Here is a 25,000-nt window from a genome sequence, read left to right as displayed (position 1 = left end):
ACAAGATACCATAGTTGATTTAAAAATTATAAATGTGCAATTAGAAGAATTTGTACTCCTGGGAAAAAAGGGAAAGATCTATCTATGTCTTCGAGTGTGCCTATGGCATGCACCCTTGCGTGACTTCAGAAAAGTCCAAGCCTGGAACCACAAAAGCTGACTTGAAAGGACATTTTAGAAGCAAATGCAACTACTGTGACCAAAAAAAAAAAATCAACCAATGAACTCGACCACTACTTTGACTAAATGTTTCATTGAACTAGCCAAAAGTTGAAATAAAATGACTGATAGGCCAACTAGTTACTACAGTATCATGTAGACATGCCTAGAAATTTAAGCATTTATTAAACCCAATGTTAATATTCCCAAAGTACCCTCTAAAATATACAAATGAAATGTTCTAATGAGATTACTTGTGAAAGTTCATATTCATTTAATGACTTTTATAAAAAATGACATTTTGATTTAATAATAGTTATAAGTTGAATTTATAATTTTAGATTTTCCCAGTTCAGTCTGGGATTCAGAATACTTTAGTGAATGCTAAACTCTGCATACTGGAAATAATTAGAATAAACTCCTAAGGTTAATATAATAGAACCTTTTTCTAATTAGGGCTCATGAATGACCTGTGAATATTCAAAACTTTCAAGCTTAAACACCTGAATATTCCTAAACAGATACTGAATAACTGTCAAGATATATACACAGATATTAGGCGTTGTTCTAGTGGATTGCCCTGAGGGAATCAACATTATTTTGGGCATACTTTAATTTTAGCTAAAAATGTGACCTCTTGTGCAGCAGGAGTATGTCTGACTCTTCTCGGGGCTCTGCGAGGAGTACGCTACTCTATTTCCACTGTCTGCTCAGATGGAGCACTATAAAATCATGTGTAGCTAGTTTATTTCATTTTACCTTTCTGGATTTTATTTGGATAAAGAACCTTGTGGAAATGTTTCAAGTTCTCAGTAAAGAGAAATAATAGGTAGGATATATGGCTAAAACACAGCAAATTTTCACAGAGGGTACCTACACTGCATTCTCAAAAATGTTTAAATGCAAGGAATTTACATCATTATGTCCCTGTCTGGTAAAAAAAAATATGTTTGAACTTAAATGTGGGGTTGAAACAAAATTAAGACAAAACCTTGCAGCCATTCTCAATAATCTATTGCCTGGCTTTGACTTATCTATGCACGATAGCCTTTTCTTTCTACCTTTCTTTTCCTTCCTTCCTTCCTCTCCTTCTTTCTTTCTTTCTTTCTCTCTTTCTGTTTCTTTTCTTCCTTCTCTCTCTCTCCTCTCTCTCCCCCTCCCTCCCTCTCTCCTGTCTTTCTTTTTCGTTTGTGGTACTGGGGTTTGGACTCAGGGGAGTTCTACCTCCATGCTACATACTCAGACCTGCTTTATTCTTTATTTTAAAATAGGGTCTCACTATGTTGATAAAGGCCTTGCTAAATTTCTGAGGCTAGCATTGAACTTGTGATCCTCCTGTCCCATCCTCCCAAATACTGGGATTACAATTGCGCGCCACCAAGAGTATTTCTTAATAGTAAATTCCAACCCGGTATAGTGGCACACTGTTATAATCCCACTGCTTGAGAGGCCCAGAAGAAAACTCACAAATTAGAGGTGAGACTCTCAGAAACCTAGGAATACCCTGTTTCAAAATTTAAAAAATAAGCCGGGCGTGGTGGTGTACATTTGTAATCCCTGCACTTGGGAGGCTGAGACAGGAGAATCGTGCAGGTTCGAAGCCAGCCTCTGCTGGCTTAAGAGACCCTGTTTCCAAATGAAAAATATAAAAGGTAGGAATGGGACTGTAGCCTGGAGGTAGAAGGCCCCTGGGTTCCATCCCCAGTACCACCACCAAAAATAAATAGATAAAATAAATAAATAAATAAATAAATAAACAAAATAGTGTAGCTTGGAGGTAGAATGTCCACAGGTTCAGTCTCTAGTACTGCATACAAAATAATGCTATTAATAGTAATATAATAATCATGGTAACTTCCATTCCAGAGTCAAATGACCATCCTCAGAACTTTATACTCAATTCCTACTGCAAGCCATTTTTGATGCTGTGCTTCCCCTTTCAACTCCCCATGTTCCAGGACCTGGAACTCCCTTCTATACTGTTATCCCATGTATTCCCACCCTATCTACTATACAAGGACAAATTCATATACACCAACTCGCTAGAGACTTTATTTGACCTGCCCCTTGTTCTGATCTTGTTTTATTAATCATCTTGATGTTGAAAATTGTAGAATCTTTAAATCCCCAAACCATATCAAAGATAAAGATATTCTTAGTTAATAGTTCTATTTTACATATCAGAAAACAAGTGGCTTTCCCAGTGTTTGAATCCAGGCACAGCTGGACCTAGCACATGTCTGGCCTCCAGAATGTTTCCCGGAACCTTGTTCTTCTCACTATCCCAGATTGCTTTGATCACATTAATACCTGAATGTTCTTAGGTGTACTTGTATTTTGCCCTGCTGACTAGATATGGACTTTACAGATTAGGAGACACAGAGCAGCACCTCATCAGTACATGTTGGGTGTACATTATACACTATCAAGCCATTAAGAGTTTTTTTTTTTTTTTTGCACTCATTCTAAAATAGAAAAGTTCTGTTTGGAATTAAGTCTTCTTGGGATACTTTCCATTCAGAATTAATGAAGAATCAGAGATGTGAAAAGGTAAGTAAACTTTTTCTTTATGGCTATATTATTAGACGACTAATGTACCAAAATAATCCAAACAGAAGTCAACAATCATTAATGCTCAACTGTTAAAAAAACAAAAACCTGAATGCTGCCAATGAAATATCCAAGAAAGAAGAAGTCACAAGAGATGTTTGAGCACCCAGGGAATAAAATTACTTGGAAGTTACAGTATCTGAACTCATCAACTGGAAGAATCCTTTTCCATGAAAATAAAATTTTTGTTATGATTATCTCATATTACTTGTGTATCATCATTTCCTATCAGTTTTCTTCCTGGGAGAACTCAATGTGCTATGCGTTTTCACTTGTATGTTGTATGCCAATTTAGAAGGAACAAAATACAGTAAAAACTGCCTTTTGTGGGTTGCAGAGGGAACACAGAATTAGTTTCTTCTGTTGTCTATTAGCAACATCTTTCTTTTCTTGCCCACCCACCCCATTAGAGGATTTGAAGGCTATGCAATTCATTCCTGATGGGAAGAAGAAAAAAACCTCTGTATTTCTGGAGAGTCCATTTTTCCAAATTTTTCCAGGTATGAGGCATTATATCAATATAAGGTAATTAGGTTTTCTTCTAGGAAAAAAACGTTTCTCTCCATCACAGAAACATCCTGGGCAATTCAAATAAAAGAATCCCCTTAAAGAGACCGTTTTTCTTGCATGCTCACCAATTCTCCCACAGCTCCTCTTCTCAGGTAGAACTGCCTAAAGGTGTTTCATTCACAAGGGTATAATTTAGCACAATACCTTTTAGGTGTTTAGTGTTCTGATTAACCTGTAAGTGTTGCATAAAGTAATACTGAGTGTTCAGACCTCTCATTTATAATCATCAGTCATGTGACTGTGGTTCTGTGTTTAAGAATACAATATCTAAATATAGTGGGGCTTAGGATAAAATACTTGAGCTTGAATCTGGGCTCTTTTCCTGGTAGCTCTATGCTTTTAGAGAAGACATTTACTTCTCTGTCCCCATCTCTTTTATGCATACAGCAGAGACCAAAAAGGGGGGGGGGGCATCTAGCCTTCTTTCACAATTGTTATAAGGGTTAAATAAATGATTGCATACATATATAAAACACTTGAAATAGTGTTTGGGTCATTAGAGATCAATAAATATTAGATATGGTCAAGATATAATTATAACCTTCTATCTCTTTTGGAAGAAGATATGATACAAATATTTTAAAAACTTAATTTGCTCTAGAAATAAACCAGGTGCAGCGGCACAGGCCTGTAATTCCAGTACTTGGAAGGTTGAAGAGGATTGCAAATTCAAAACAGCCTCAGCAATCTGGTCAGACTTGTTTAAAAAAAAAAAAGAATTAAAAGCATTAAAAAGAATGCTTTTTAAAAAAGAATTAAAAGAATTTAAAAAAATTATTAAAAGAAAAAAAGAATTAAAAAAAGAAAAAAAAATAATTAAAAGAATAAAAAAAAAAGAATTAAAAGATTATAAGCATGCACCACAGGGCGTGGTGGTGCATGCTTATAATCCCAGCATTCGGGAGGTGCAAACCAGAGGATCATGGTTCGCAGACAGCCTCAGCTACTTAGCAAGGCCCTTAGCAACTGAGTGACACCCTGTTTCAAAAATAAAAGACTAAAAAATAGGGCTGGGGGTGTATCTTGAAGGTAGAATGCCCCTGGGTTCTATCCCTACTACCGTAAAATAAATAAACAAACAAATAAATAAATAAAAATAAAAAGGTCTAGGGTATAGTTCAGAGGTAAAATGACTTTGGGTGCAATCCCTCGCACCTCACAAACACAAAGCAAAAATTTAGACCCTTTCTCCTAAGTGAGAGGTTTATAGTTGTTTCAGAAACATGTGCCCCACCTATAAGAAGCCAGACTTCAGTGCTATGGAGTATCGACTAGCTGCATTTCTTTCAAACAATCAAAGGTCATAAAATAAAAGGAATGAAATAAACACAACATATTGCTGTAATTGTACCAAAGAATTATTGTCCACCACTTTCCTGATCCCTAAAACGCTGATCCCAAAGCCTGGGTCATTTCTCAGATCATTTTTAGATCAAAGGGAGAGTAAGTTTCAAAGCAGGAGGGCCATCGTCAAGCTGCTCTGTAAACCGAGGGCCTGCGTTTATAATCCGCAGTCCTCCATCACAGGCCTCGTCACAACCTTGTCATTAAATCATTAGCGTTGTACTTGTTGAGGCTTATGAAGTTCTGATACTACATGTTTAGTCAAAGAAACCCTGAGTAAAGTCAGATTGAGTAAAATGTGGAAAAGTTAAGAGACAGAGCAATATACTTATATGCCTATTAGAAAACAGATTTTTTTTTCCTGCCAGAAATTCCTTTTTCTGTGGGTTGATTCAGGCTCCCTGAATCCATAATGATGTAAACAACATCAATCCTATGTTAACAGGAAAAGCCAATAACATTATCATTATAGTGCCAATCATTAATTTAAACAAAAAATTATTGAGTATCTTCTCTCTGCAACTTGGGTCTTTTAGTATCTATCAAAGAACTTTTAAGTCTAGAACTGGAGAAATAGGTATTCAAAAAGCTACAATTTTTCCAGTTACAAGTAGTAGAAGAAAAAAATAAGTGGTACACAAGGAGAAAGTGCTCGGAGAGATTATCTGCCTCTAAGAAGAATTTCAACACTATAACTACATTACAATATTTGTGTATTCCCACTGGGATTCACCAAGGACAGTGAAGTAATAGCAACTTCAAGTAGACATAAAATTAACTTATTAGCCATCCTGGCTGTAAAACTCTTTGTGGATCTGAATTTCTCTTCCTGGACAGTTTATACATTATTAGGACAATTTTTTCCCCACCAATTTGAAATTCTTGCACTGATTCCTTCAATTTTAGGACTGAGGTATCTAACTCATCAAACTTCTGTCCTTAATAGAGCTCTTATGAATAAAGTAGAAGCTACTTCAATTAATACAATTACTTGTTTCAGATGATAACATGAATGACAGTCTGAGGACTCTTTTTTTTTCTTTCTTTCTTTCTTTCTTTTTTTTTTTTTTTTTTTTTGGTGGTCATACTGGGGATGGAACCATTCTACCTCCGGGCTACACTCCCAGACCTATTTTTATATTTTTTATTTGGAAACAGGGTCTCTAGAGCCAGTGAGGCTGGCTTCGACTCTTTAAACATTGTAGAAACAAACAAACAAACAAAAAATACCTCATGTAGTTACTGATATTTATTGCTTCGTTTATGAGATCTTGAATAAATATTAAGTAGGCTTATTTCTAACATACTTTAAAATAAGGATCTAAGGATTATTCTGGATTAAATGATTTCCCCAATCATGATATTATTTTATTTTTTGGTACTGGAGATTAAACCCTGGGGCATTATACCTCTGAGCCACTCTCTCAGCCCTTTTTATTTTTTATTTGAAAACAGAGGCTTACTAAGTTGCTGAGTGCCTCACTAAGTTGTTGAGGCTGTCCAGAACCTGTGATCTTCCTGTCTCAGCCTCTCAAGCACTGAAATCACAGGCATGAAACACTACACCTACCCCAGACATTCAGTTATTTACTGTGCACCTACTATAAGTAAATTTTAACGTATACATAAAGACATAAAAATTACACATATTTAGACGGGCGTGGTGGCGCATGCTTGTAATCCCAGTACTTGGGAGGCCGAAATAGGAGAATCGCACAGGTTCGAAGCCAGCCTCAGCTACTTAGTGAGGCTCTCAGCAACTTAGTGGGGCTCTCAGCAATTTAGTTTCCAAATAAAATATAAAACTAGGTCTGGGAGTATAGCCCAGAAGTAGAAAAGCCCCTGGGTTCCACCCCCAGTACCACACAAACAAACAAAAAAATACTCATATTTATAGGTCACCATGTGATATTTCTACCATATATATATATTTTGTAATATTTAAATCTGGTTAAGCCGGGCGTGGTGGCGCACACTTGTAATCCCTGCTCTTGGGAGGATGAGACAGGAGGATCGCGCAGGTTCGAAGCCAACCTCAGCTACTTAGTGAGGCTCTCAGTAACTTAGTGAGACCCTGTTTCCAAATAAAATATAAAATGGGTCTGGGAGTATAACCCAGAGGTAGAAAGCCTCTGGGTTCCACCTCCAGTACCACCAAAAAATAAAAATAAAATAAAAATAATAAATCTGGTTAAGCCTATTTGTCTGCTCAAACATTTATCATTTCCTCACAGTGAAACATTAACTATCCTTTCTTTTAGCTTTCTGAAATATACAGTACATTATCATTCTCTACAGTCACCCTGCTGTGCCACAGCACACCAGGACTTCGTAGAAATTGTAAACCTTTTTAAAATAGGTAACATACGCCCTTGAGAATCTCACTAGTCATCCCTAAATAAGTGGTGAGTTTTTTTTTTTTTTTTTTTTTTTTTTGGTGGTACTGGGGTTCCTGGAAGCCCTTCTACCTCCGGGCTACACTCCCAGACCTATTTTTGCATTTTTATTTGGAAACAGGGTCTCCTAAGCCAGCGCGCGCGGCTGGCTTCGAACCTGCACGATCCTCCTGTCTCTGCCTCCCAAGCGCGGGGATTACAAGCGTGTGCCACCACGCCCGGCAAGCGGTGAGTTTTTAATGTTCCTTTATATCATTAGTTTGAAGATTAAGCAACTCGAAAAATGTAGTTTCCAAACTCTCTTGTCTTTGCCACAGGATTTGCTCTCCAGGGAGAAGGCCCATGTAAAAACACTGAAGCCTTTTATTACCTCTGTCTCAAGGAGACCCTGGCATTTGCCACCTGGGTTCGTGGCCTCTGTACCCACCTTCTTTTTTCATCTCTGTCCAATCCTAGGTTGAAATGCTTGATTGCTATCATTGCAAACAGTCAAATTTCAGTAAATTCATAGAGCTCACTCTAAAAATCTATTTTGTAGTAAATTTCACCAAAAGCTACATCCTCCATGAAGGTTTTTGTTGTTGTTGTTGTTGGTATTGGGGATGGAACCTTTCTACCTCCAGGCTACACTCCCAGACCTATTTTATATTTTATTTGGAAAACAGTGTCTCTTAGCCAGTGAGGCTGGCTTGGAACCTGCGTGATCCTCCTGTCTCCGCCTCCCAAGAGCGGGGATTACAAGTGTGCGAAACCACACCCGGCTTATGAGGTTGTTTTGATACCCAGTGTGTGCGTACACACTTACATTTTTGACTTTGCAGTTTGTTTGCAATTCCCTTCAGCCCTCTGCTTTCAGTCTCTACATTATCCTGTGCTTCGTCCTCAGTTAGTGTAGCTACAGATCATCCACCGGGGTTCAACAGAGTGCGCTGCACACAGTAGGTGCTCAGTATATGCCTAGTCAACAAATGAATGTTGATTTTGCTATTCTAGTTAATCTCTCAGTTTTATTGCCGCCTTCAGTAATGGTATATGCCCAAATCACAGAGGACTAGCTACATTAATATACTGACATTTTACCTAAAGAAATGGGTTGCTTCTTTTGTTGTGAAATTTATAAGGACCTGAGGCACCAATGAAAGGCAGGAGAAATGTTAATGTTTGCCTGCACCCTCAAGCAAAGAATAGAATTACAAGGGAAAAGTTTATCTTTTTAGATTGTGGTCACAAAGAATATCCCCTAGAGGAATGTAAATTGTGTTCACTTTCTCCTTATTCAAGATTAAGAAAGAGGTCATATAAACTGTTCCTGGAGTTCTTTAGAATAAGAAAATACTATGAATAAAGTTTTTTTAAACTGAGATGTATAAAATACATTTAAGTCAATAGATGTTAGGTGGTAGAATCATAATGGTGTGTTCTCATTTTTTCTTAATTAGATATTATCAACCATAAAGATTAAAAAACATATATTTGTACAAGACCCTAAGTTCATTCCCCAGCACTGTAAAAAAATAAATAAAATATTCATGGACTGTCATCCCCTGTGAGAAACACAGTAGCACAACATAAAGCTGACCAGGCCTTTTTAGAAATGTGACAGCTATTAGCAACATGAAGCTAGTACTCAGGGTGTAGCTCAGTGGTAGAGTGCTTGCCTAGCATGTGCAAATCCCTAGGTTTAATCCCTAGCACTGCTGAAAAAGAATAATAATGATACAAATTTTTGTCAGCAAATGCTGTGAAGATTTAAAATTTGTGGCTCATATCTACAATATGGATGATTTGAGGCAATGTAAAGTCAATTTTATCAAATAGAAGTCAAGATGAAATGTTCAACTGGATTAAAATTGTTTTTCATGTAGTTTACTCTTTATAGATGATTTCCTTATAATCTTTCTTCATATAACTCTGTTTGCAAACATTTTCAGAACATATAGCATAATGTACCTATGAAAAAGACAATAAACATCTTTTATAAATAAATATGATACATCTTCTAAAATCCAAGTTCTACCTATCCTAGCACACCTGAAAGATGTAACATACTTCTATGAGTAACTGTGGATCACTGCCATAAAAATAAAAGTTACTCCTTACATAATACTCAAAACAGTTCCCTCAGAAAGAGCATCACAACTCTGAGGTCTTTTGTTTTGTTTTTGTTTTTGTGGTACGGGGGATGGAACCTAGGGGCATTCTACCTCCGAGCTACACTCCCAGCCCTACTTTTTATTCTTTATTTTGAAATAGGTCTCACTGAGTTGCAAGGAGCCTCATTAAGTAGCTGCGGCTGTCCCTGAACCACGATCCTCCTGTCTTAGCCTCCCAAATGCTGGGATTACAAGGGTGCGCCACCACGTCAGCTCACAACTCTGAGGTTTTAGAATTGTACTCTGAAAGCTGATCTGATGTTATCTGACTAGTGATCTTTATCCAGTATGAAGAACTTCTACTCACGGTACTTCAAGAAGCACACTGAATGTACTGAAATACACATGAGCTCTAAATGGTGAATCTTATTTCCCACTCAATTTACTGTACGCACTTGTTAATTTTTTTTTTTTGTACCTGGGATTAAATCCAGGGACACTCTACCTCCAAGTTACACCCTCAGTTCTTTTGTTTTTTATTTTAAAACAGGGTCTTGCTGAGTTGCTGAGGCTAGCCTCCTGCAACCTGAACCTTACATCTTAGTCTCCCAAATATTGTGATGATAGGTGTGTGCCAGTGTGCCCTGATTGTTCACTTGATTTAAGTGTGTGTGTGTGTGTGTGTGTGTGTGTGTGTGTGTTACTGGGGATGGAACCCAAAGGCTTTCTACCTCCGGGCTATACTCCCAGACTATTTTGCATTTTATTTGGAAACAGGTTCACACTTAGTTGCTGAGAGCCTCACTAAGTAGCTGAGGCTGGCTTCCAGCCTGTGCGATCTTCCTGTGTCAGCCTCCCAAGTACTGGGTTAACAAGAGTGCGCCACCATGCCCGGCTTTTGTTAACTTGATTTTAAATTACTAATTTTAAAATGGCTTGATCCTTACATCTTCTAAATTTAGTTTCAAACAATTAACTCACATGGAATATACTGATGAACTCAAAAGAAAATGTTCATAAATTCTCCATGGTCTTTTCTTTACTATTATGTCCTATTGATTAATAAATATTTAAAAATATCAAAATACATTGAGTATTGCTATGGGCACATGCTCTCCATTGATTTTCATAGGTATTATTTCACAAAGAAGCATCAAAAACTACCTAGTTTAAAGAAAATTCCAGAACAAGAAGAGAGTTTCTCTTGACTATCATTTTTACTTAGCACTTGGCACAAGGCTGTTTAATGAATGATAATTATTTGTGTGTCAGCATTTAATAGAATCAAAGTAGCCAGACTTTGTGGTACACGCTTGTAATCCCAGTACTTGGGAGGCTGAGACGGGAAGATCGCAGGTTCACAGCCAGCCTTGGCAGTTTATGAGGCCCTCAGCAACTAAGTGAGATCCTGTTTCAAAATAAAAAATAAAATAGGGCTGAGAATGTAGCTCAGAGGAAGAACATCCATCCCTAGAACCCCCAAAATAAAAATAAATAATCAAAGTATATAAAATCAGCACTTTGTCAATTTCATGTTTATAAATATATTTTCCTTCAACCAGTTCCATTTTGTCCATGGCAAAGCCCTCATGCTTACTATATAAATAGATTTGAAGATGTAAAATGAATTCCAAAATACAAAAATTCTTTAAGATAGATTTAGTTTTATGTAGCCTAACTGCCATTTTGTTTGTTTCTCTTGAAAAGTTAATATCTAGTGACATATCTTTGAAATGTAATCATAAGGGAGAAAAGAATTTTTAGCCAGGCATGGTGGCACACTCTCTTAAACCCAGCATTTGGGAGGCTGAGACAGGAGAATCACCTCCTGTCAAAGCCAGCCTCAGCTACTTTGTGAGGCCTTCTGCAACTTGTTTCAAAAGTGAGACCCTGTTTCAAAAGAAAGAAAGAAAAATAGGACTGGGGATGTCACTTGGAGGTAGAATGCCCCTGGGTTTCATACCAGTACTCCAAAAAAAATTTTTTTTTATCTTTTGATCTTTTTTCAAAAATAAAGTTTTACTAGCCAAGAAAGCTGGTTAAAAAAGAAAAGATGATGCTCATTTAGAAAGCATATGAAAATGTAGATTGCAGATATTCAATTTTATTCATTTCCTTCAAGTGTATATAAAGGGAAATGATTGAATTATATTTAGAATCTGATGATAGATTCATAAAAATTGCAACTTAGTTATCTCCAGTTGTGTAAGTCAAACTAAAATAAGTTTAAGGCTTACTGTCTCTTAAACCTATATAACTTTTGGAGTAATATTTTCGTTTTCCTGTTTAGAAAATATTTTAGCTTAACATCACAGAAATAAGCTAATAATGTAAGTGTAATAAAGGGTTAAGTTAAAAAAACACACTTTTTTTTTGTGGGTCTGGGGATGAAACCCAGGGGCATTCGACCTCCGAGCTACACACCCTGCCCTGTTTATTATTATTATTTTTTTTATTTTGAAACAGGGTCTCACTAAGTTATGAAGGGCCGCATTAAGTAGCTGAGGCTGTCGGAGAACCACGATCCTCTGAACCATGATCCTCTGGTCTCAGCCTCCCAGACCTACCGAATGCTGGAATGCTGTGTTTATAAGCATGCACCACCACGCCAGGCTTTGTTAGTGCTTTTACTTATATTTTTATTTATTTATTTATTTTTTGAAGATTTAAAGAAGTTTATTAAAAAGATAGAAACACAGAAGATAGTTACAGCCCCATGCAAATGGCATGGGGGGGGGGAGTTCGAGCCAATTCACCACCCCGACCTATTTTTTTTAATATTTTTATTTAGAAACAGGGTCTCTTAAGACAGCAAGGCTGGCTTCGAACCTGCACGATCCTCCTGTCTCCTCCTCCCAAGCGTGGGAATTACAAGCGTGCGCCACTACGCCCGGCATTTTGTTAGTGCTTTTAAAAATGAGAACTGAGCCGGGCGTGATGGTGCACATGAGAGGCTGAGACAGGAGAATCACATTTGATTTGGAAACAGGGTCTCAATAAGTTGCTGAGAGCCTCACTAAGTAGCTGAGGCTGGCCTATCTGATCCTCCTGCCTCAGCCTCCCCCGTACTGGGATTACATGCATGCGCCACCACACCCAGCTGCTTCAGCTTTCTGAGTAGTTGGGTTTACAGGCACATACATAGCACCACGTCTGGCACAGACTTCCATTCTAAATGATGTACTTTATAATTCTATCTTATATCTCAATGGGTCTGACTTTGAAGGGAAGTTCCAAAATTTCATTTAAAGTCAACAGAAGTTCTAAGAAATAACAAAAAGGTGGGTAAGGTTAGACAATGTAATTTCATAAATTGCATGCATACAGGCCTTTATCAAAATATCTCTAGGATTCCCTGCCCTTACTTTCAATATTATATTTAAATTTATTCAAATTAATACAAACCAACACTATTGAAAGAAACTGAATTTCTCCTGATTTAGGAGCTTCCGGCCAAATGATTTTAGATAGTTTTGCTGTATATTGCCAATTGGAAAAATATGAAAACATAGCAAAATTCTTTAAGATTTACCACATTATTTAAATTTATAAAAGGGATAGATATGACAAAAATAGCTATACTGGAATGAAAACATAGATGTAATTACTTAGATTATTGATGAGTACAAGTATGTCACTCTTGAACCCAAACTCAAATTAGTTGCCTTTTAATAAAAAATTGCTACCGTTCCACTTTGTACCTTACCAATGGTAACTTCAATAAGCGTTCAGTAGTGGACCTAAGAACCTTACACATTTCTAACTGCTCACAAAATAAAGAAAAGCCTGAATCACACCTGGACACTTGGCCAGGGAGACACCTTTGCTGCTGGTGAAACTCTCCTTTGAACACCCTAGCCAAAGACTGTGTTCTTATCTTATTCCAAGACTGTGAAGGGTGATGTGGTGGGTTTCTCCAGTGTCTCTTAAATTCTAGTTGACAACCTGGTTCTGGCTCCTTGAAGATCTTCAACTCATGGTTGGACTCTTTAGCTGTGTCTATTCCTCTTGGGCATGGCTTATCCATTTTCCTGGACTATTTCCTATTACCAATCTGCCCAGTGAGAGGCTGCCCATCCACAGCTGGCTCCTGATGAAGTTGTCTCCTAGGGTAACTTTACCGAAACTTTAAAGACAGTTCATGTCACTCGGTCTATCAAGTCTCTGAGCCTGGCTGAGGTGCGTGAACTGACCCTTTGCTCAGACCACAGCACAAACTCAACTCATTTTCTACTAAAGTAGATACTGTGATACTCAGTTCTAAACATGAGAAGGCAGGAAAGCTAATATGGACCTTTTATTCTAAATCTAGAACATTACTTCCCCTGATTTGCTAATTAATCAAAGGGGCCTTAAATTTAACGTTGTAGGTATAATTTTATTAATATTAGCACAACATGACTCATTCTCCTGCCTTTCAAGTATCTTGGTGATCTCACTCCATTTTTTTTTTAATTTTTTAATTTTTTATATTTTTGCGGGTCTGGGGATAGAACCCAGGGGCATTCTACTGCCAAGCTACACTCCCTGCCCTATTTTTATTCTTTATTTTGAAACAGGATCTCACTAACTTGCAGAGGGCCTCACTAAGTAGCTGAGACTGTCCTCAAACTGCGATCCTCCAGTCTCAGCCTCCCGAATGCTGGGATTACAAACATGCGCCACCATGCCCGGCTCTCACTCCATTTTTAGCCTTCAAAATGAAGAGGAAACTAAAGAATGTTAGTTTTTACTGGTGATGTCGAACTACTTGATCATCTGTTATGTATGTAAATTATAAGTGCTTCTATAAGTTATTTAATTCTATCCCAATTATAGAAGCTGCATATAAATCACAGTAAACTTGTGCTTTAAACTATTTACGGAAAGCCCACCAAGTGCTGTGTGCACGTATGTCACTATCATTATGAACCACATCATGATGTGAGACTATAATGCGCCAATAAAAGTTAAAAAAAAAAAAAGCTGTTTACTGGTGTCTAAATTTAGGATGAACGGTACATTTTAAATTCTGCCAAAGGAGTCAAATGCATGTCCACTCCCAAGTCCTTAGGTCAACACCTGAAGTTAAAGTTGCATGTAGGTGTGTACAACTCTTCATTTTGTTGTCCCTGCTCTAGAAGTAGAAAAAAATTGATGCAATATTCGATCTTTAACAATTCAGTTAATGAGTCTTTGACCCTTTGAGAAAAAAAAAATTAAGGCTCAACTACTGTCAGTGTAAATGAAGATGTATCTTCTAACAAATTATCTTCTTTGGATATAAAACAGAAGCAGTAAGCTACAATACTGTCAGTGAAAGTTGTCTGACACATTTTGCCTAAATGGTGGGATTTCACACCATGGATGTCACATAGCATCTGTATAGTTCTATAAAAATCCTTCAAAACCCTATAGGAACCCACAAATTTTCACAATTGGCACGGTGGGGATATAACACATTTTAGCTGAAGGTACTGTACCTCTGGGAGGATCTTTTTATTAAGAAGAACTAGAATGAGTTGTAAGTGCCACATACGGGGACTGGGATAATGTAAAAAAGAACAGCAGCTACTGATCCACACTTGTGGCACCTGACAAAAGAGATGAGATGATAAAGAGCCGGCATCATTGCAAGTTCTGTTCAGTCACTTTGCAAAGCACTCTCAAAGCTAACTAGCAAAGTTAATGAAAAAGTTTAGAGATTAAATAAAAATGGAATTAAATCAGAACAAAATTATAAAAGGCCCAGAAAGGTTAGAGGAAAAAAAAATAAATTAAAGGTGACGGTAAAAGTGTTAATGAGAAAATCTGTGACAACGTATATGAGACTAAAAAAAAAAAAAAACTGCTTTTATGTTTAGAACTTCATAACGCCACATAATGATCCAAAACATCAGCAAAAATAGTACAGGCTTAACAGGAATGAAAACAATGAGAGCGCAGTCCACCTGCTCAAGTCGTCAGGACTTTCAACTGTTTTCCTCTGAAACACAGAGCCATGCCAATGCCAAATGCTTCTGTACAGAGATAGTGAGAGGCAGAGAGACAGAGACACAGAGAGAGAGCGAGAGTGAAAGAGAGAGCGAGAGAGAGCGAGAGAGAGCGAGAGAGAGAGCGAGAGAGAGCGAGAGAGAGAGCGAGAGAGAGCGAGAGAGAGCGAGAGAGAGCGAGAGAGAGCGAGAGAGAGAGAGAGAGAGAGAGAGAGGATGAGAGAGAGGGAGAAAAAGATCCGTAGGAATTTTATTTAAAATATCTCCAAACAAAGATGTAGGATCTGTAAATTCTACATGTACCTACAAAGAGCAATGTGAATTTTAAGTCAGCAAATGAGAATAGAAGGATGAAAGGCAATATGATGCTTGACTTTCATGGTGCTTTATGACAATTTGCAGTTTAGGTTTTAAACTCCATTTTCCAAAGCCGGGGGTGTAGAAGGCATTTTTAGCTGTTTTCAGGGGTACAGTGTTATTGACTAGACAGAGTCACAACATTGAGTTGTTTCCCAATTGAGTTTCTCAAAAAGCATTAGAGGCTGCCAGGATGACTTGGACATGTGGTATATTGAAAGTTTGAGGGCAAACTGCAAACCGAGCCTGTCACATATTCCTGTAATCCCAGCATAGGGGAGGCTGAGACAGGAGGATTGCAGGTTTGAGGACAGTGCATGGTAACTTACTAAAACCCAGATAAAATAAAAAAAATAAAGGGCCAGCTATGCAGCTCAGAGGTAGAGTGCCCTTGGGTTCAATCCTTAGTCACACACACACACACACACACACACACACACACGCACACACGTGTTCTGGGGCATGTAAAATATGTCTTCAACACGCTGATCAAAATGATAAAAAGTAATCTATTGCAGTACAGCTAAAATAATACTACACTTTGATGTGATGCCTTTTCTTTCCTTATCCCTAAGTTTGGCTTTTCAGGAACAACAAACTTATTTTTTGGTTTTAAATGTAGCATATTAACATTCTTTATAGAAGTCAACTCCCAGACTTTGAATATTTGTTTTAATAATAAGAAGAAAATAATAATCGCTTGCAACTAACATAGAATACTTAGCATAGAGAACTTGAAATGACTTGGCGGCTGAGGGGCTTCGGAACGACACAGAGGGAAGGATGTGAGAGCTGACAGTGGGAGGCTCTGATGTGAGGAAGGAGAAAGTGCCACAACGGGAGGCTTCCTGCGTAAAGCCCTTCTGACAGAGCCAGCTTGGGAAGAACGCTCATTTTGATCTCTACAGAAAATCTGAAACTATGAAAATGGGAATCTCATTTGACATTTTACAAGAGAAATAAAAAGCAAGTCTGAGCCAACTCATTGAGAGCAAAGAGAAACAACTACTTAATTTAAAAAAAAAATAGAAACAATGGCGTGGAAATAAACATGGTGGGCAGGCACATCATGGAAGTCCTCATTTTGCCCCAGACTGGGAAAAAAGAAAGGAAGTGACAGGTTCTATCAGTGTTAGCTCACCTTGCAGGTATACTGCAAATGTCTTCTCTTTTCAATCATTCAACTTAACACCTCCAGGAAGAAAATAAGTTTAAGTTATTCCCACCTAAATATTACATCCATTCTAACTGTGTGTGTGTGTGGGGGGGGGGGGTTTACTGGGGATAGAACCCAGGGACATTCTACCTCTGAGCTACACCCCCAGCCTTATTTTTTAATTCTTTATTTTTTGAAACAGAGTCTCACTGAGTTGCAAAGGGCCTCACTAATTAGCTGAGGCTGTCTGTGAACCTTGATCCTCCTGTCTCAGCCATCACGCCCAGCCCATCCTAACTTTTAAAGTACTTCTTAAAGAGGTAAACATTATACTAAACAGAAATTCTATAGAACTCTAAAAAGCCAGCCAATAAAGAAGTAAATACTGGCATGAAGGTGAAAAAAGAGAGTATTATAAAATGATGCTCAGACTTTTCTTTGTGTGTGTGTGTGTGTGTGTGTGTATTGGTGATTGAATCCAGAGGTTTCTATCTCTGAGCTAAACTCCTTTATTTTCCCCAGTCTTATTTTATTTTGAAACAAAATCTCACTATGTTGCAGAGAGCCTGGCTAAATTCCTGAGGCCAGCCCCAAACCCGCAATTCTCCTATCTTAGCCTCCCAAGTACTGGCAGTACAGGCATTAATTATAATTACAGCTGGGTGTAACAACACACCCAGCTCAGTTCAGTGTGTGTGTGTGTGTGTGTGTGTGTGTGTGTGTGTGTGTGCGCGCGCGTGTGTGTGTAGTACTGAGGATTGAACTGGGGATTTTACAACTCCAAGCTATACTCTCAGCCTTTTTTATTTTTTATTTTGAAATACGGTCTTGCTAGGTTGCTGAGAGTTTCACTAAGTTGCTAAGACTGGTTTCAAACCTGTGATCTTCCCGTCTCAGGCTTTTAAGTTCTGGAATTAGAGGAGTGCACCACTGTGCCCGGCTTCAGCTCGGATTCTTAAAGGACATGTCCTTTACATTTGTTCATACAATGACTGGTTCTACAACTCTTAGGACAACAATAGGAAATAGAGATTGAAAATAATAAAAACTCAGGTTGAATCAAATGGTTGATTGAAATGAGACAACAGGTTTTTAAAAACTATAAATACAGAGCCAGGCGTGTTGGCCCACGCTTGTAATCCCGGTGCTTGGGAGGGGAAGACAGGAGGATCATGCAGGTTTGAAGCCAGCTACACTGTCTTAAGAGACCCTATTTCCAAATAAAAATATAAAATTGGTCTGGGAATAGATCCCAAAAGTAGAAGGGTTTCCAGGAACCCCAGTACCACAAAACAAAACAACAACAACAACAACAAAAATCCTATGAATACCACATCAGTATGTTTTAACTTTTCAAACATTTTGCTGAAACCCTCTTGAACATATATCTGATATATATATCATAATATTTCAATAATTTTTTCCTTTTAGTTCACTTTCAATAAGATAAAATTTAACAAGGTTTGGGACAATACTCATTACTGCAGTGAGGGTGCCTGACAGTTTCTAGTCACATGAATTTGAACAGATATAAAATAATATTAATTAAAAATAAAAATAAAACTTCAAAAGAATACTTTATTAATATTTAGGAAAATTTCCTTATATCTCTCATAAAGATACATATTATATTTAGCTGTCTATTCTACCTAAAAAATACCTTATTTTTTCTTCCTTCTCAAAGTTCTAGAATTACAAATTTTATTTCTGTGGGTATTACTTTGCAAAGTCAAACTATGTCTAATTAACTGTCATCTTCAATTTGGTCATAAAATCTGTATCATACTTTTACTGAATGCTTACATGATACAGTAGAATGTGTCTGGGGTTTCATTTGCTATACTATGTCCAAAACAGAGTCACTATTCTTAAGAGACTTGTCACTAAGCTGTGGTATCTGCTAAATGAGCACATATTCATGCATAAAAATAAACCACACACACACACACACACACACACACACACACACACTCAATCCCAAACACATACAGTGTTTTAAATAATGCTATAAGGAGTATGTTTTTTGGAAGTTTGGGGTAGAATGTGCATCCCTACAGAAGAAACTACTTGGAAAAGCCTTTTGGGAAATAGAACCATTCTCATAAGGAAATGCAGCACATGCACAGGAAGAGTGGAGAAAAAGCAGGAGAAGGAAAGAAGAAAAAGGCTAACAGTTTGGAGCAAATAAATACACGCGTCTGGCAAAAGCCTTCATTGCAGGCATTGTGGAAGTAAAAATTGGAATGAAATGAGGATGTTAAAATATGGAGTGTGGAATACTGGTAATAATTTGGCATCTCTTGTTCCGCAAAAATAACTTGTAAGGAACACCAGCTCAGATTTGATTAACTTACTCTAATGCTTTAGAAACTCTTCCCTAGCAAACCTCAGATAGACATCTATATTCTACTTTGTACAATTTTACTATTATGGAGTTGAATAAAAAGATTAAACAAACAAAAAGTTTCAGTTTTTTCCCTCCAAATCTAAAGTCCTTTGGTTCCACCATAAAATTCTGAACTCCTCATTCTTCCTATTGAGCCTGTCCTCTGTGTCCCCTATTTCTTTGTGGGTTCTTAGAGTGGCTATAATTTTTCCTCATTGTCTTCAGGCAGTTGTCTTGTTCTGGATTTCTTTTCGTAGCACTTTTGGTGTCAACTATTTGCTTCCTATTCCAGTCCTGTACTTATGCCAGATATTTGTGGGGGTGTTTTTGTTTGTTTTTTGTTTTTGTGGTACTGAGGGTGGAACCCAGAGGCTTTCTTCCTCCGAGCTATACTCCCAGACCTATTTTATATTTTATTTGGAAACAGGGTCTCACTAAGTTGCTGAGAACCTAAGTAGCTGAGGCTGGCTTTGAACCTGTGCAATCCTCCTGTCTCAGCCTCCCAAGCGCAGGGATTACAAGTGTGCACCACCACGCCCGGCTTACGCCAGATATTATATTCCGCAAGAATTACTCTGCTTCCAGTCTCCCCCAATTCCAGAATATTCTACTACATATAACTCAATTAAGTCATGGTAAATTCAGTACAATTTCAGATCATTACTCTACTTTTATCAACTCAAGCTATAACATCAACAAGATCTACACTGTCTAAAACATCACAGGTTAATATTATAGTCACTGACTAAATACCAATGACTAGTCTTGCCCCATGTTCGTATATTCAAAATTCTACTTTCCTTTATGTATTCTAAATTTCTATTAACCTCAATTCTTCCTCTTTGCTAGACACATATAATGAGTTACTGATTCTGAGTTGTTATTGTTCTGTTTAAATTGTTTACTGCCTATATTTTCTTATCTCAAATATGCCTTATCCCAAAGAATCTCAGTAATGTCCTCCCTAAAATATCTGTCACACTGTTTCATTTTTATTGATCTGCTTACTTTATGACTTATTAGAGGAGGTAGGAAGGAAAAACCAATTGTCTAGAAAACTAACCACAAATTTATAGAGTGCATAAAAAAGTATTAAAATACAAAATGCAAAAAATGTTTTCATATGGTTTATAGTTTCATGTATAGTAGCAATGAGGTGTTACAAGAGGTATCTAGGTATAGATACCTAGCACTATGAGAAACATATGGAACGATCGTTATGTTGCAGGCACTTGTTTGATTTGCAAGAATCTTATGAGGTAGGTTTTATTGCTTATCTCATTTTCAGCTGAGGGAACTAAGGAAAGAAATGGTAAGCAACTTGTCCATCTCCACTCAGCTATTAAGTGCTAACAGTCTGGTACCAGAGCCCATACACAGTAACTGCCTTGACTGTAAAACAATGCCCTCCAAAACAATAAGTACTGTGACTTCAGGACACAAAAATACATCATATAAGTGTTTCACAACATTTTTTCCACTTCTGTTTAATTTCCAAAGGACTAGGAACTGTGTTCAATTATATGCAAAAAAAATTCCAATTGAGAGAATTTGATCAATGTTTTTTCTTTGCTTCATAAGTCTCACAAAATGGCTTAAGATTCTTTAAGCATAAGCATCTTAAACTACACAGATAAAAATACAGAATACTGGAGTGATATTCCATCAATATTTGACACTTACTATACAAAAAGTTAATGGTAAAAGTAGAAATAGATTCAAGGAATGAAATGTTGACTCAATATTTTGCAAGTTAATTAAAAATTCTATTTTAATTTAGGTTCCTCAGGAAAAGGCAAGATGTGGGCTCCCTTTAATTTTTATCTCTCCTGAAATCTGTTTCAAACCAACCAAGAGAGGCTTTTTTTTAATCTATGGAAGATAAACATAAGTTTTTTTCAAATGCACTAATTCATATAAGCATAAAATATGTGATATATTAAGTATGAACATTTTAATTTTACAAACTCAGAGTAGCAGTACATCAGGCCTTAAATATATAATTTTATATATTTGTTTTACACATACCATTTTCTCTGAGATATTTCATGATTAAACTTTAATTAAATTAATAATAAAATGAATAATCTGAAATAGCAATCGCCAAATGAAAAATACTACTAACCTAACAATGCCATAATTTAGCTCAATTACTATTTCAGATTCTAAAATATAATGCTTAATATGCTATTTTATTAAATCATTAATTTTTTATTTTAATGTTCTTAACACTGGACAATCAGATTTTAAAAATACCTCTTTGGGTATCTTCTGTCTGCAGTTTATGACAACCTCTATTTGGTGCATTAAGCAAGGGGAGCGGCTCCAACAACTCCCACATGTTTACTATGAATGTTCTTCATGTCTAAGAAACAGGGTGTGTGTGTGTGTGTGTGTGTGTATTATAGTTAGGATTAAACCAGGGGCTTTCTACCATTGAGCTATATCCCCAGCCATTTTTATTTTTAATTTGGAAACAGGATCTCCCTAAGTTGCCATGTGTTGGCCACAAACCAGTGATCCTCCTGTCTCAGCTTCCCAAGTGCTAGGATTATAGGTATGTGCCACCGTGCCCAGCTAAAATAGGGCTTTTTTTGGAGGCAGAGAGGGAGAAAAACAGGATGTAACTTTTATTTGCTCTTTAAAGTTTTATTGTTTTAGCATTTTATATAGGAGTGAGCATTTGCATACTCAGGAGAATAGCTGAAAGTAAAAGGCCTCAAGCTACCCACGGCATGGCTGATAGGATGAAGCAGAGATATAAAAAACTGTGTCTGATTGCTCACTTTCCTTGTTTTAGAGTACTGCTACTCTCAAGAGCATATATTCATGTTCTTTTTACTTCGAGTTTTATTACTTCTTTTGTATTATTTAATACATCTAAAGACACTTCCAAAAGACAAATTTTTCCATTTTGGAAAAGTAATGGTTTGGAACCTGATGAAACACATTAACGTTCACAGTGTGTTTTTCAAAAAAGTGATGGAGTAAAAGTGCCATAAGGCAATTAAGCAGACGATCCGAAAGGCGTCAATATGTCAAATAAAGTGCTTAAAAAGTCAACAAAAATAATATCTTGTGAAAGGTCAAATGAAAATGGGCACATATAAATATCACATTTTCATATTTCCTTTTGACCAGATATTTAGTGAAAAAGAAGAAAATATAAAAATGAAGGAAAGGACTGATCTTACTTCAATAACTTGAAGAGTATATGATATTTAGCTATAGGACGTATGGACATAAGTTACAACTCATTCTAATGGATGAATGGTATGTACACTTCATAATTCAGATCCTAATGTTTACCCCTGAAATTCTAAGCTCTACCAGGGTCAATACTTTTTAGTAAACAAGAAACTGATATGCTTGACACTACTGAAATAAAATCAGACATTTTAAAAAGTGTCATACACATTTCTGAAATCCACAATACATCAATTTTTAATACTTTTACTCTCTCAGCTCCATTAAAAAGATGGTAGGGGAAAGATTTTAGAGTAATTAATGATATAGTTAGCTGCTAAATATTAATAGGAATCGTAGTCTTGCATAAAATATAACATATAAACCTTGCCAATACAGACGCACCAGTAATTAAAGTTGAATATGTAATTACCCTGATTTATAAGACAGGCAAAAAGTTACACTTTTCTAGCTTCTATGTAAACTGTGGGTAACAGTTAAACTTTGCATTTTACGCTTTATAAAAATGGGCACTGTCTTGACTACAGTTCATAAACGGTTTAGAGACCTGTAAGAGTAGTAAAAATTACAACAACTTATTCCATCAAGAACATTCTATTTGTATCACACAAACCAAGCTGTGATAATGACCCATAAGACACAGTTTCATCTTAAACGCTGCTTAATGCCCTGAAGGACCTAAGTAGCACGAAGAATTGGTGGAGGACTGCCATGCCAATAATTACAGAATCTATGTTGTGAAGCTGATTTTGGTACACCTTTTCATGTTAGGAGCACAGTACAATTTAACTCTACTTAAACTTGTATGTACAAAAATTCTGAAGTTCAGAAGCATATGAATACATTTTCTTCCCTTCAGGGCATCTGTTAACCACACTTACATATGTGGCTGAGGTGAGCAGCCTGGACTGCTGTTCCCATTGCTGTCGATGTGGTCCAGGGAACCATTGAGGTCTTCATGGACTGCCTGCAGGAGGCCGCTGGATGCATTATTGATCAGTCCAGGGTTACTTAGCAAAGGTAAACTGCTCTCTGCCAAGGCAGCCTGGTGAAATGAAGAAGGTGTGAGACCACTTTTAAGATGTCCTTTAAAATAATTTTAAAAGCATCTCTCTTCTTCTAATGTGTTTAAATTGCGACACAGATACTTTAAGGAACATTTAAATAGAATGGATGGGAAAGACACGAATTCCTAATTGGCCACTTGTGGCAGAGAAAACAAGGAAAATTAAGTGTGATGTGAACATATAAACAATAGTTCCAGCAGCAAAGTTTCTCACACGTGTTTTAACCTTTCATATAATGAAACGTTGAATCCTCGCACGTTGTGAAATACTCCGGGATAATGTAAGCAGTCGCCCTGCCTTTTAAAAATGACCAGAACTTAACTCGAAATAAAGAAGTCCTGACATTTGCCTCCTCTGCATAAAAATTATATATTATAATTAAACTTTAAAGTTTTTGCCACAAGCACCATGTTCCCCAACACTATGATGTGAAATCATTTATGACAGCCTGGATAAATATTAATGCATAGCCACATGCATTTGCAAAAGCTTCTATCAATCTAGCATTTGCAGGAAAACCGAGTGTTCCAGATTTTGCCACAGGGTGTCCTTCTTGCTTCTTCACATCAAAAGTAGTTTGAATTAGAACCAGTGCTTTTTCACAGTACTAGGTACTAGAACTTACTTAGATGATAAACCAAGTATTAAGAACAATCACAACCCTGCCTAAATATAAAGCATGCCAAAAAAGGAAAAGCTAAAACATTCAAATAGAACAATAAGAGAAAAGTGCATTTAATGATATTACCTGCAAACTGGCATTAAGAGCTGCTCCGTAGCCTAAACTTGTAGGTATATTTTTTACTAAGGTTGGACTTCTGGAAGAAAATACACACAAACAGATGATTTGTAAATCAAAACATAAGTTATGCGGATATCAATAATTTCAGTGAAAAAGCTAAGTTCTGGTTCTTTCTCCACACTACTAGTCCAGGGTGGATATTTCTAAGGCCACAGAAAAGAGATGATAAGAGTTCAAATATAAAATTCTCTACATACATACTACATATCAACAAACACAGGAATAAGTGAAACTTTATGTTATCCAGGCCAAGATGGGACGTAACCCAGAGGATCCCTAAACCTATTTTTAGCTATGTGAAGGTTCCATTTCCAAGAGCAACATTCATATAAAAATTTAAAAATGTAAATATGCAACACAATTACCAATTTGAAGTAATCAGGAAATAATTAATGGTTAATTTCTAGAACACCATGAATTAACATAACAAATTACCATAGCTAATTAAATGACAACATAATGGATTAACTAGTTCTTGAATGCAGAAATTAGCACATACTTGAGTACAGAAATCAAAACTCCAGGGCCAATAGTAGATAAAATACATTAAAATCATCTCTTCACAGAAGGCAGTAGGGGCTTGGGGGAGTAAGTAAATGCTACACAGAGCTAATTAGGCACAAAATGTGTTCTATTATATTTCTGATTTAAGTTTGCCAGTCTTGCTCCAAGTCTTGACCATCTCAACTACACTGTATGGGAAACTGTCATGGTTGGGGAAATAACCTGGGTGGGTACAAATAATAACCTTTAATTGGGGACATAAAAAGTATTGAGACCACAGCAATCATTGTTATTCTAGAAAGTCTTCTTATGAATTCTTTGTAAGGTTCTTTCAGATATACTAGCATATGCAACATTAGATTTATTATAAAATAGCC

General features: G+C 36.8%; 1 protein-coding gene across 4 annotated transcripts in view; it reads right to left on the bottom strand.

Annotated features, from left to right (window-relative positions):
* FOXP2 (forkhead box P2) overlaps positions 1-25,000 on the bottom strand; it is a gene marked incomplete at both ends in the record, with an annotated part of 302,479 nt that overhangs the window by 4,814 nt on the left and 272,665 nt on the right. For all 4 annotated transcript variants that reach the window (XM_080701894.1, XM_080701895.1, XM_080701896.1 and 1 more), the window contains 2 exons: positions 23,132-23,295; positions 24,066-24,135. In XM_080701894.1, the coding sequence (XP_080558020.1) occupies positions 23,132-23,295; positions 24,066-24,135 (234 nt within the window). The remainder of the gene's footprint in view (positions 1-23,131; positions 23,296-24,065; positions 24,136-25,000) is intronic.

Source organism: Muscardinus avellanarius (genome assembly GCF_963383645.1).
Source record: "Muscardinus avellanarius genome assembly, chromosome: 9".
NCBI lineage: Eukaryota > Metazoa > Chordata > Mammalia > Rodentia > Gliridae > Muscardinus > Muscardinus avellanarius.
Note: the sequence above shows the minus strand (reverse complement) of the source record. Positions and strands in the feature narration are given on the sequence as shown.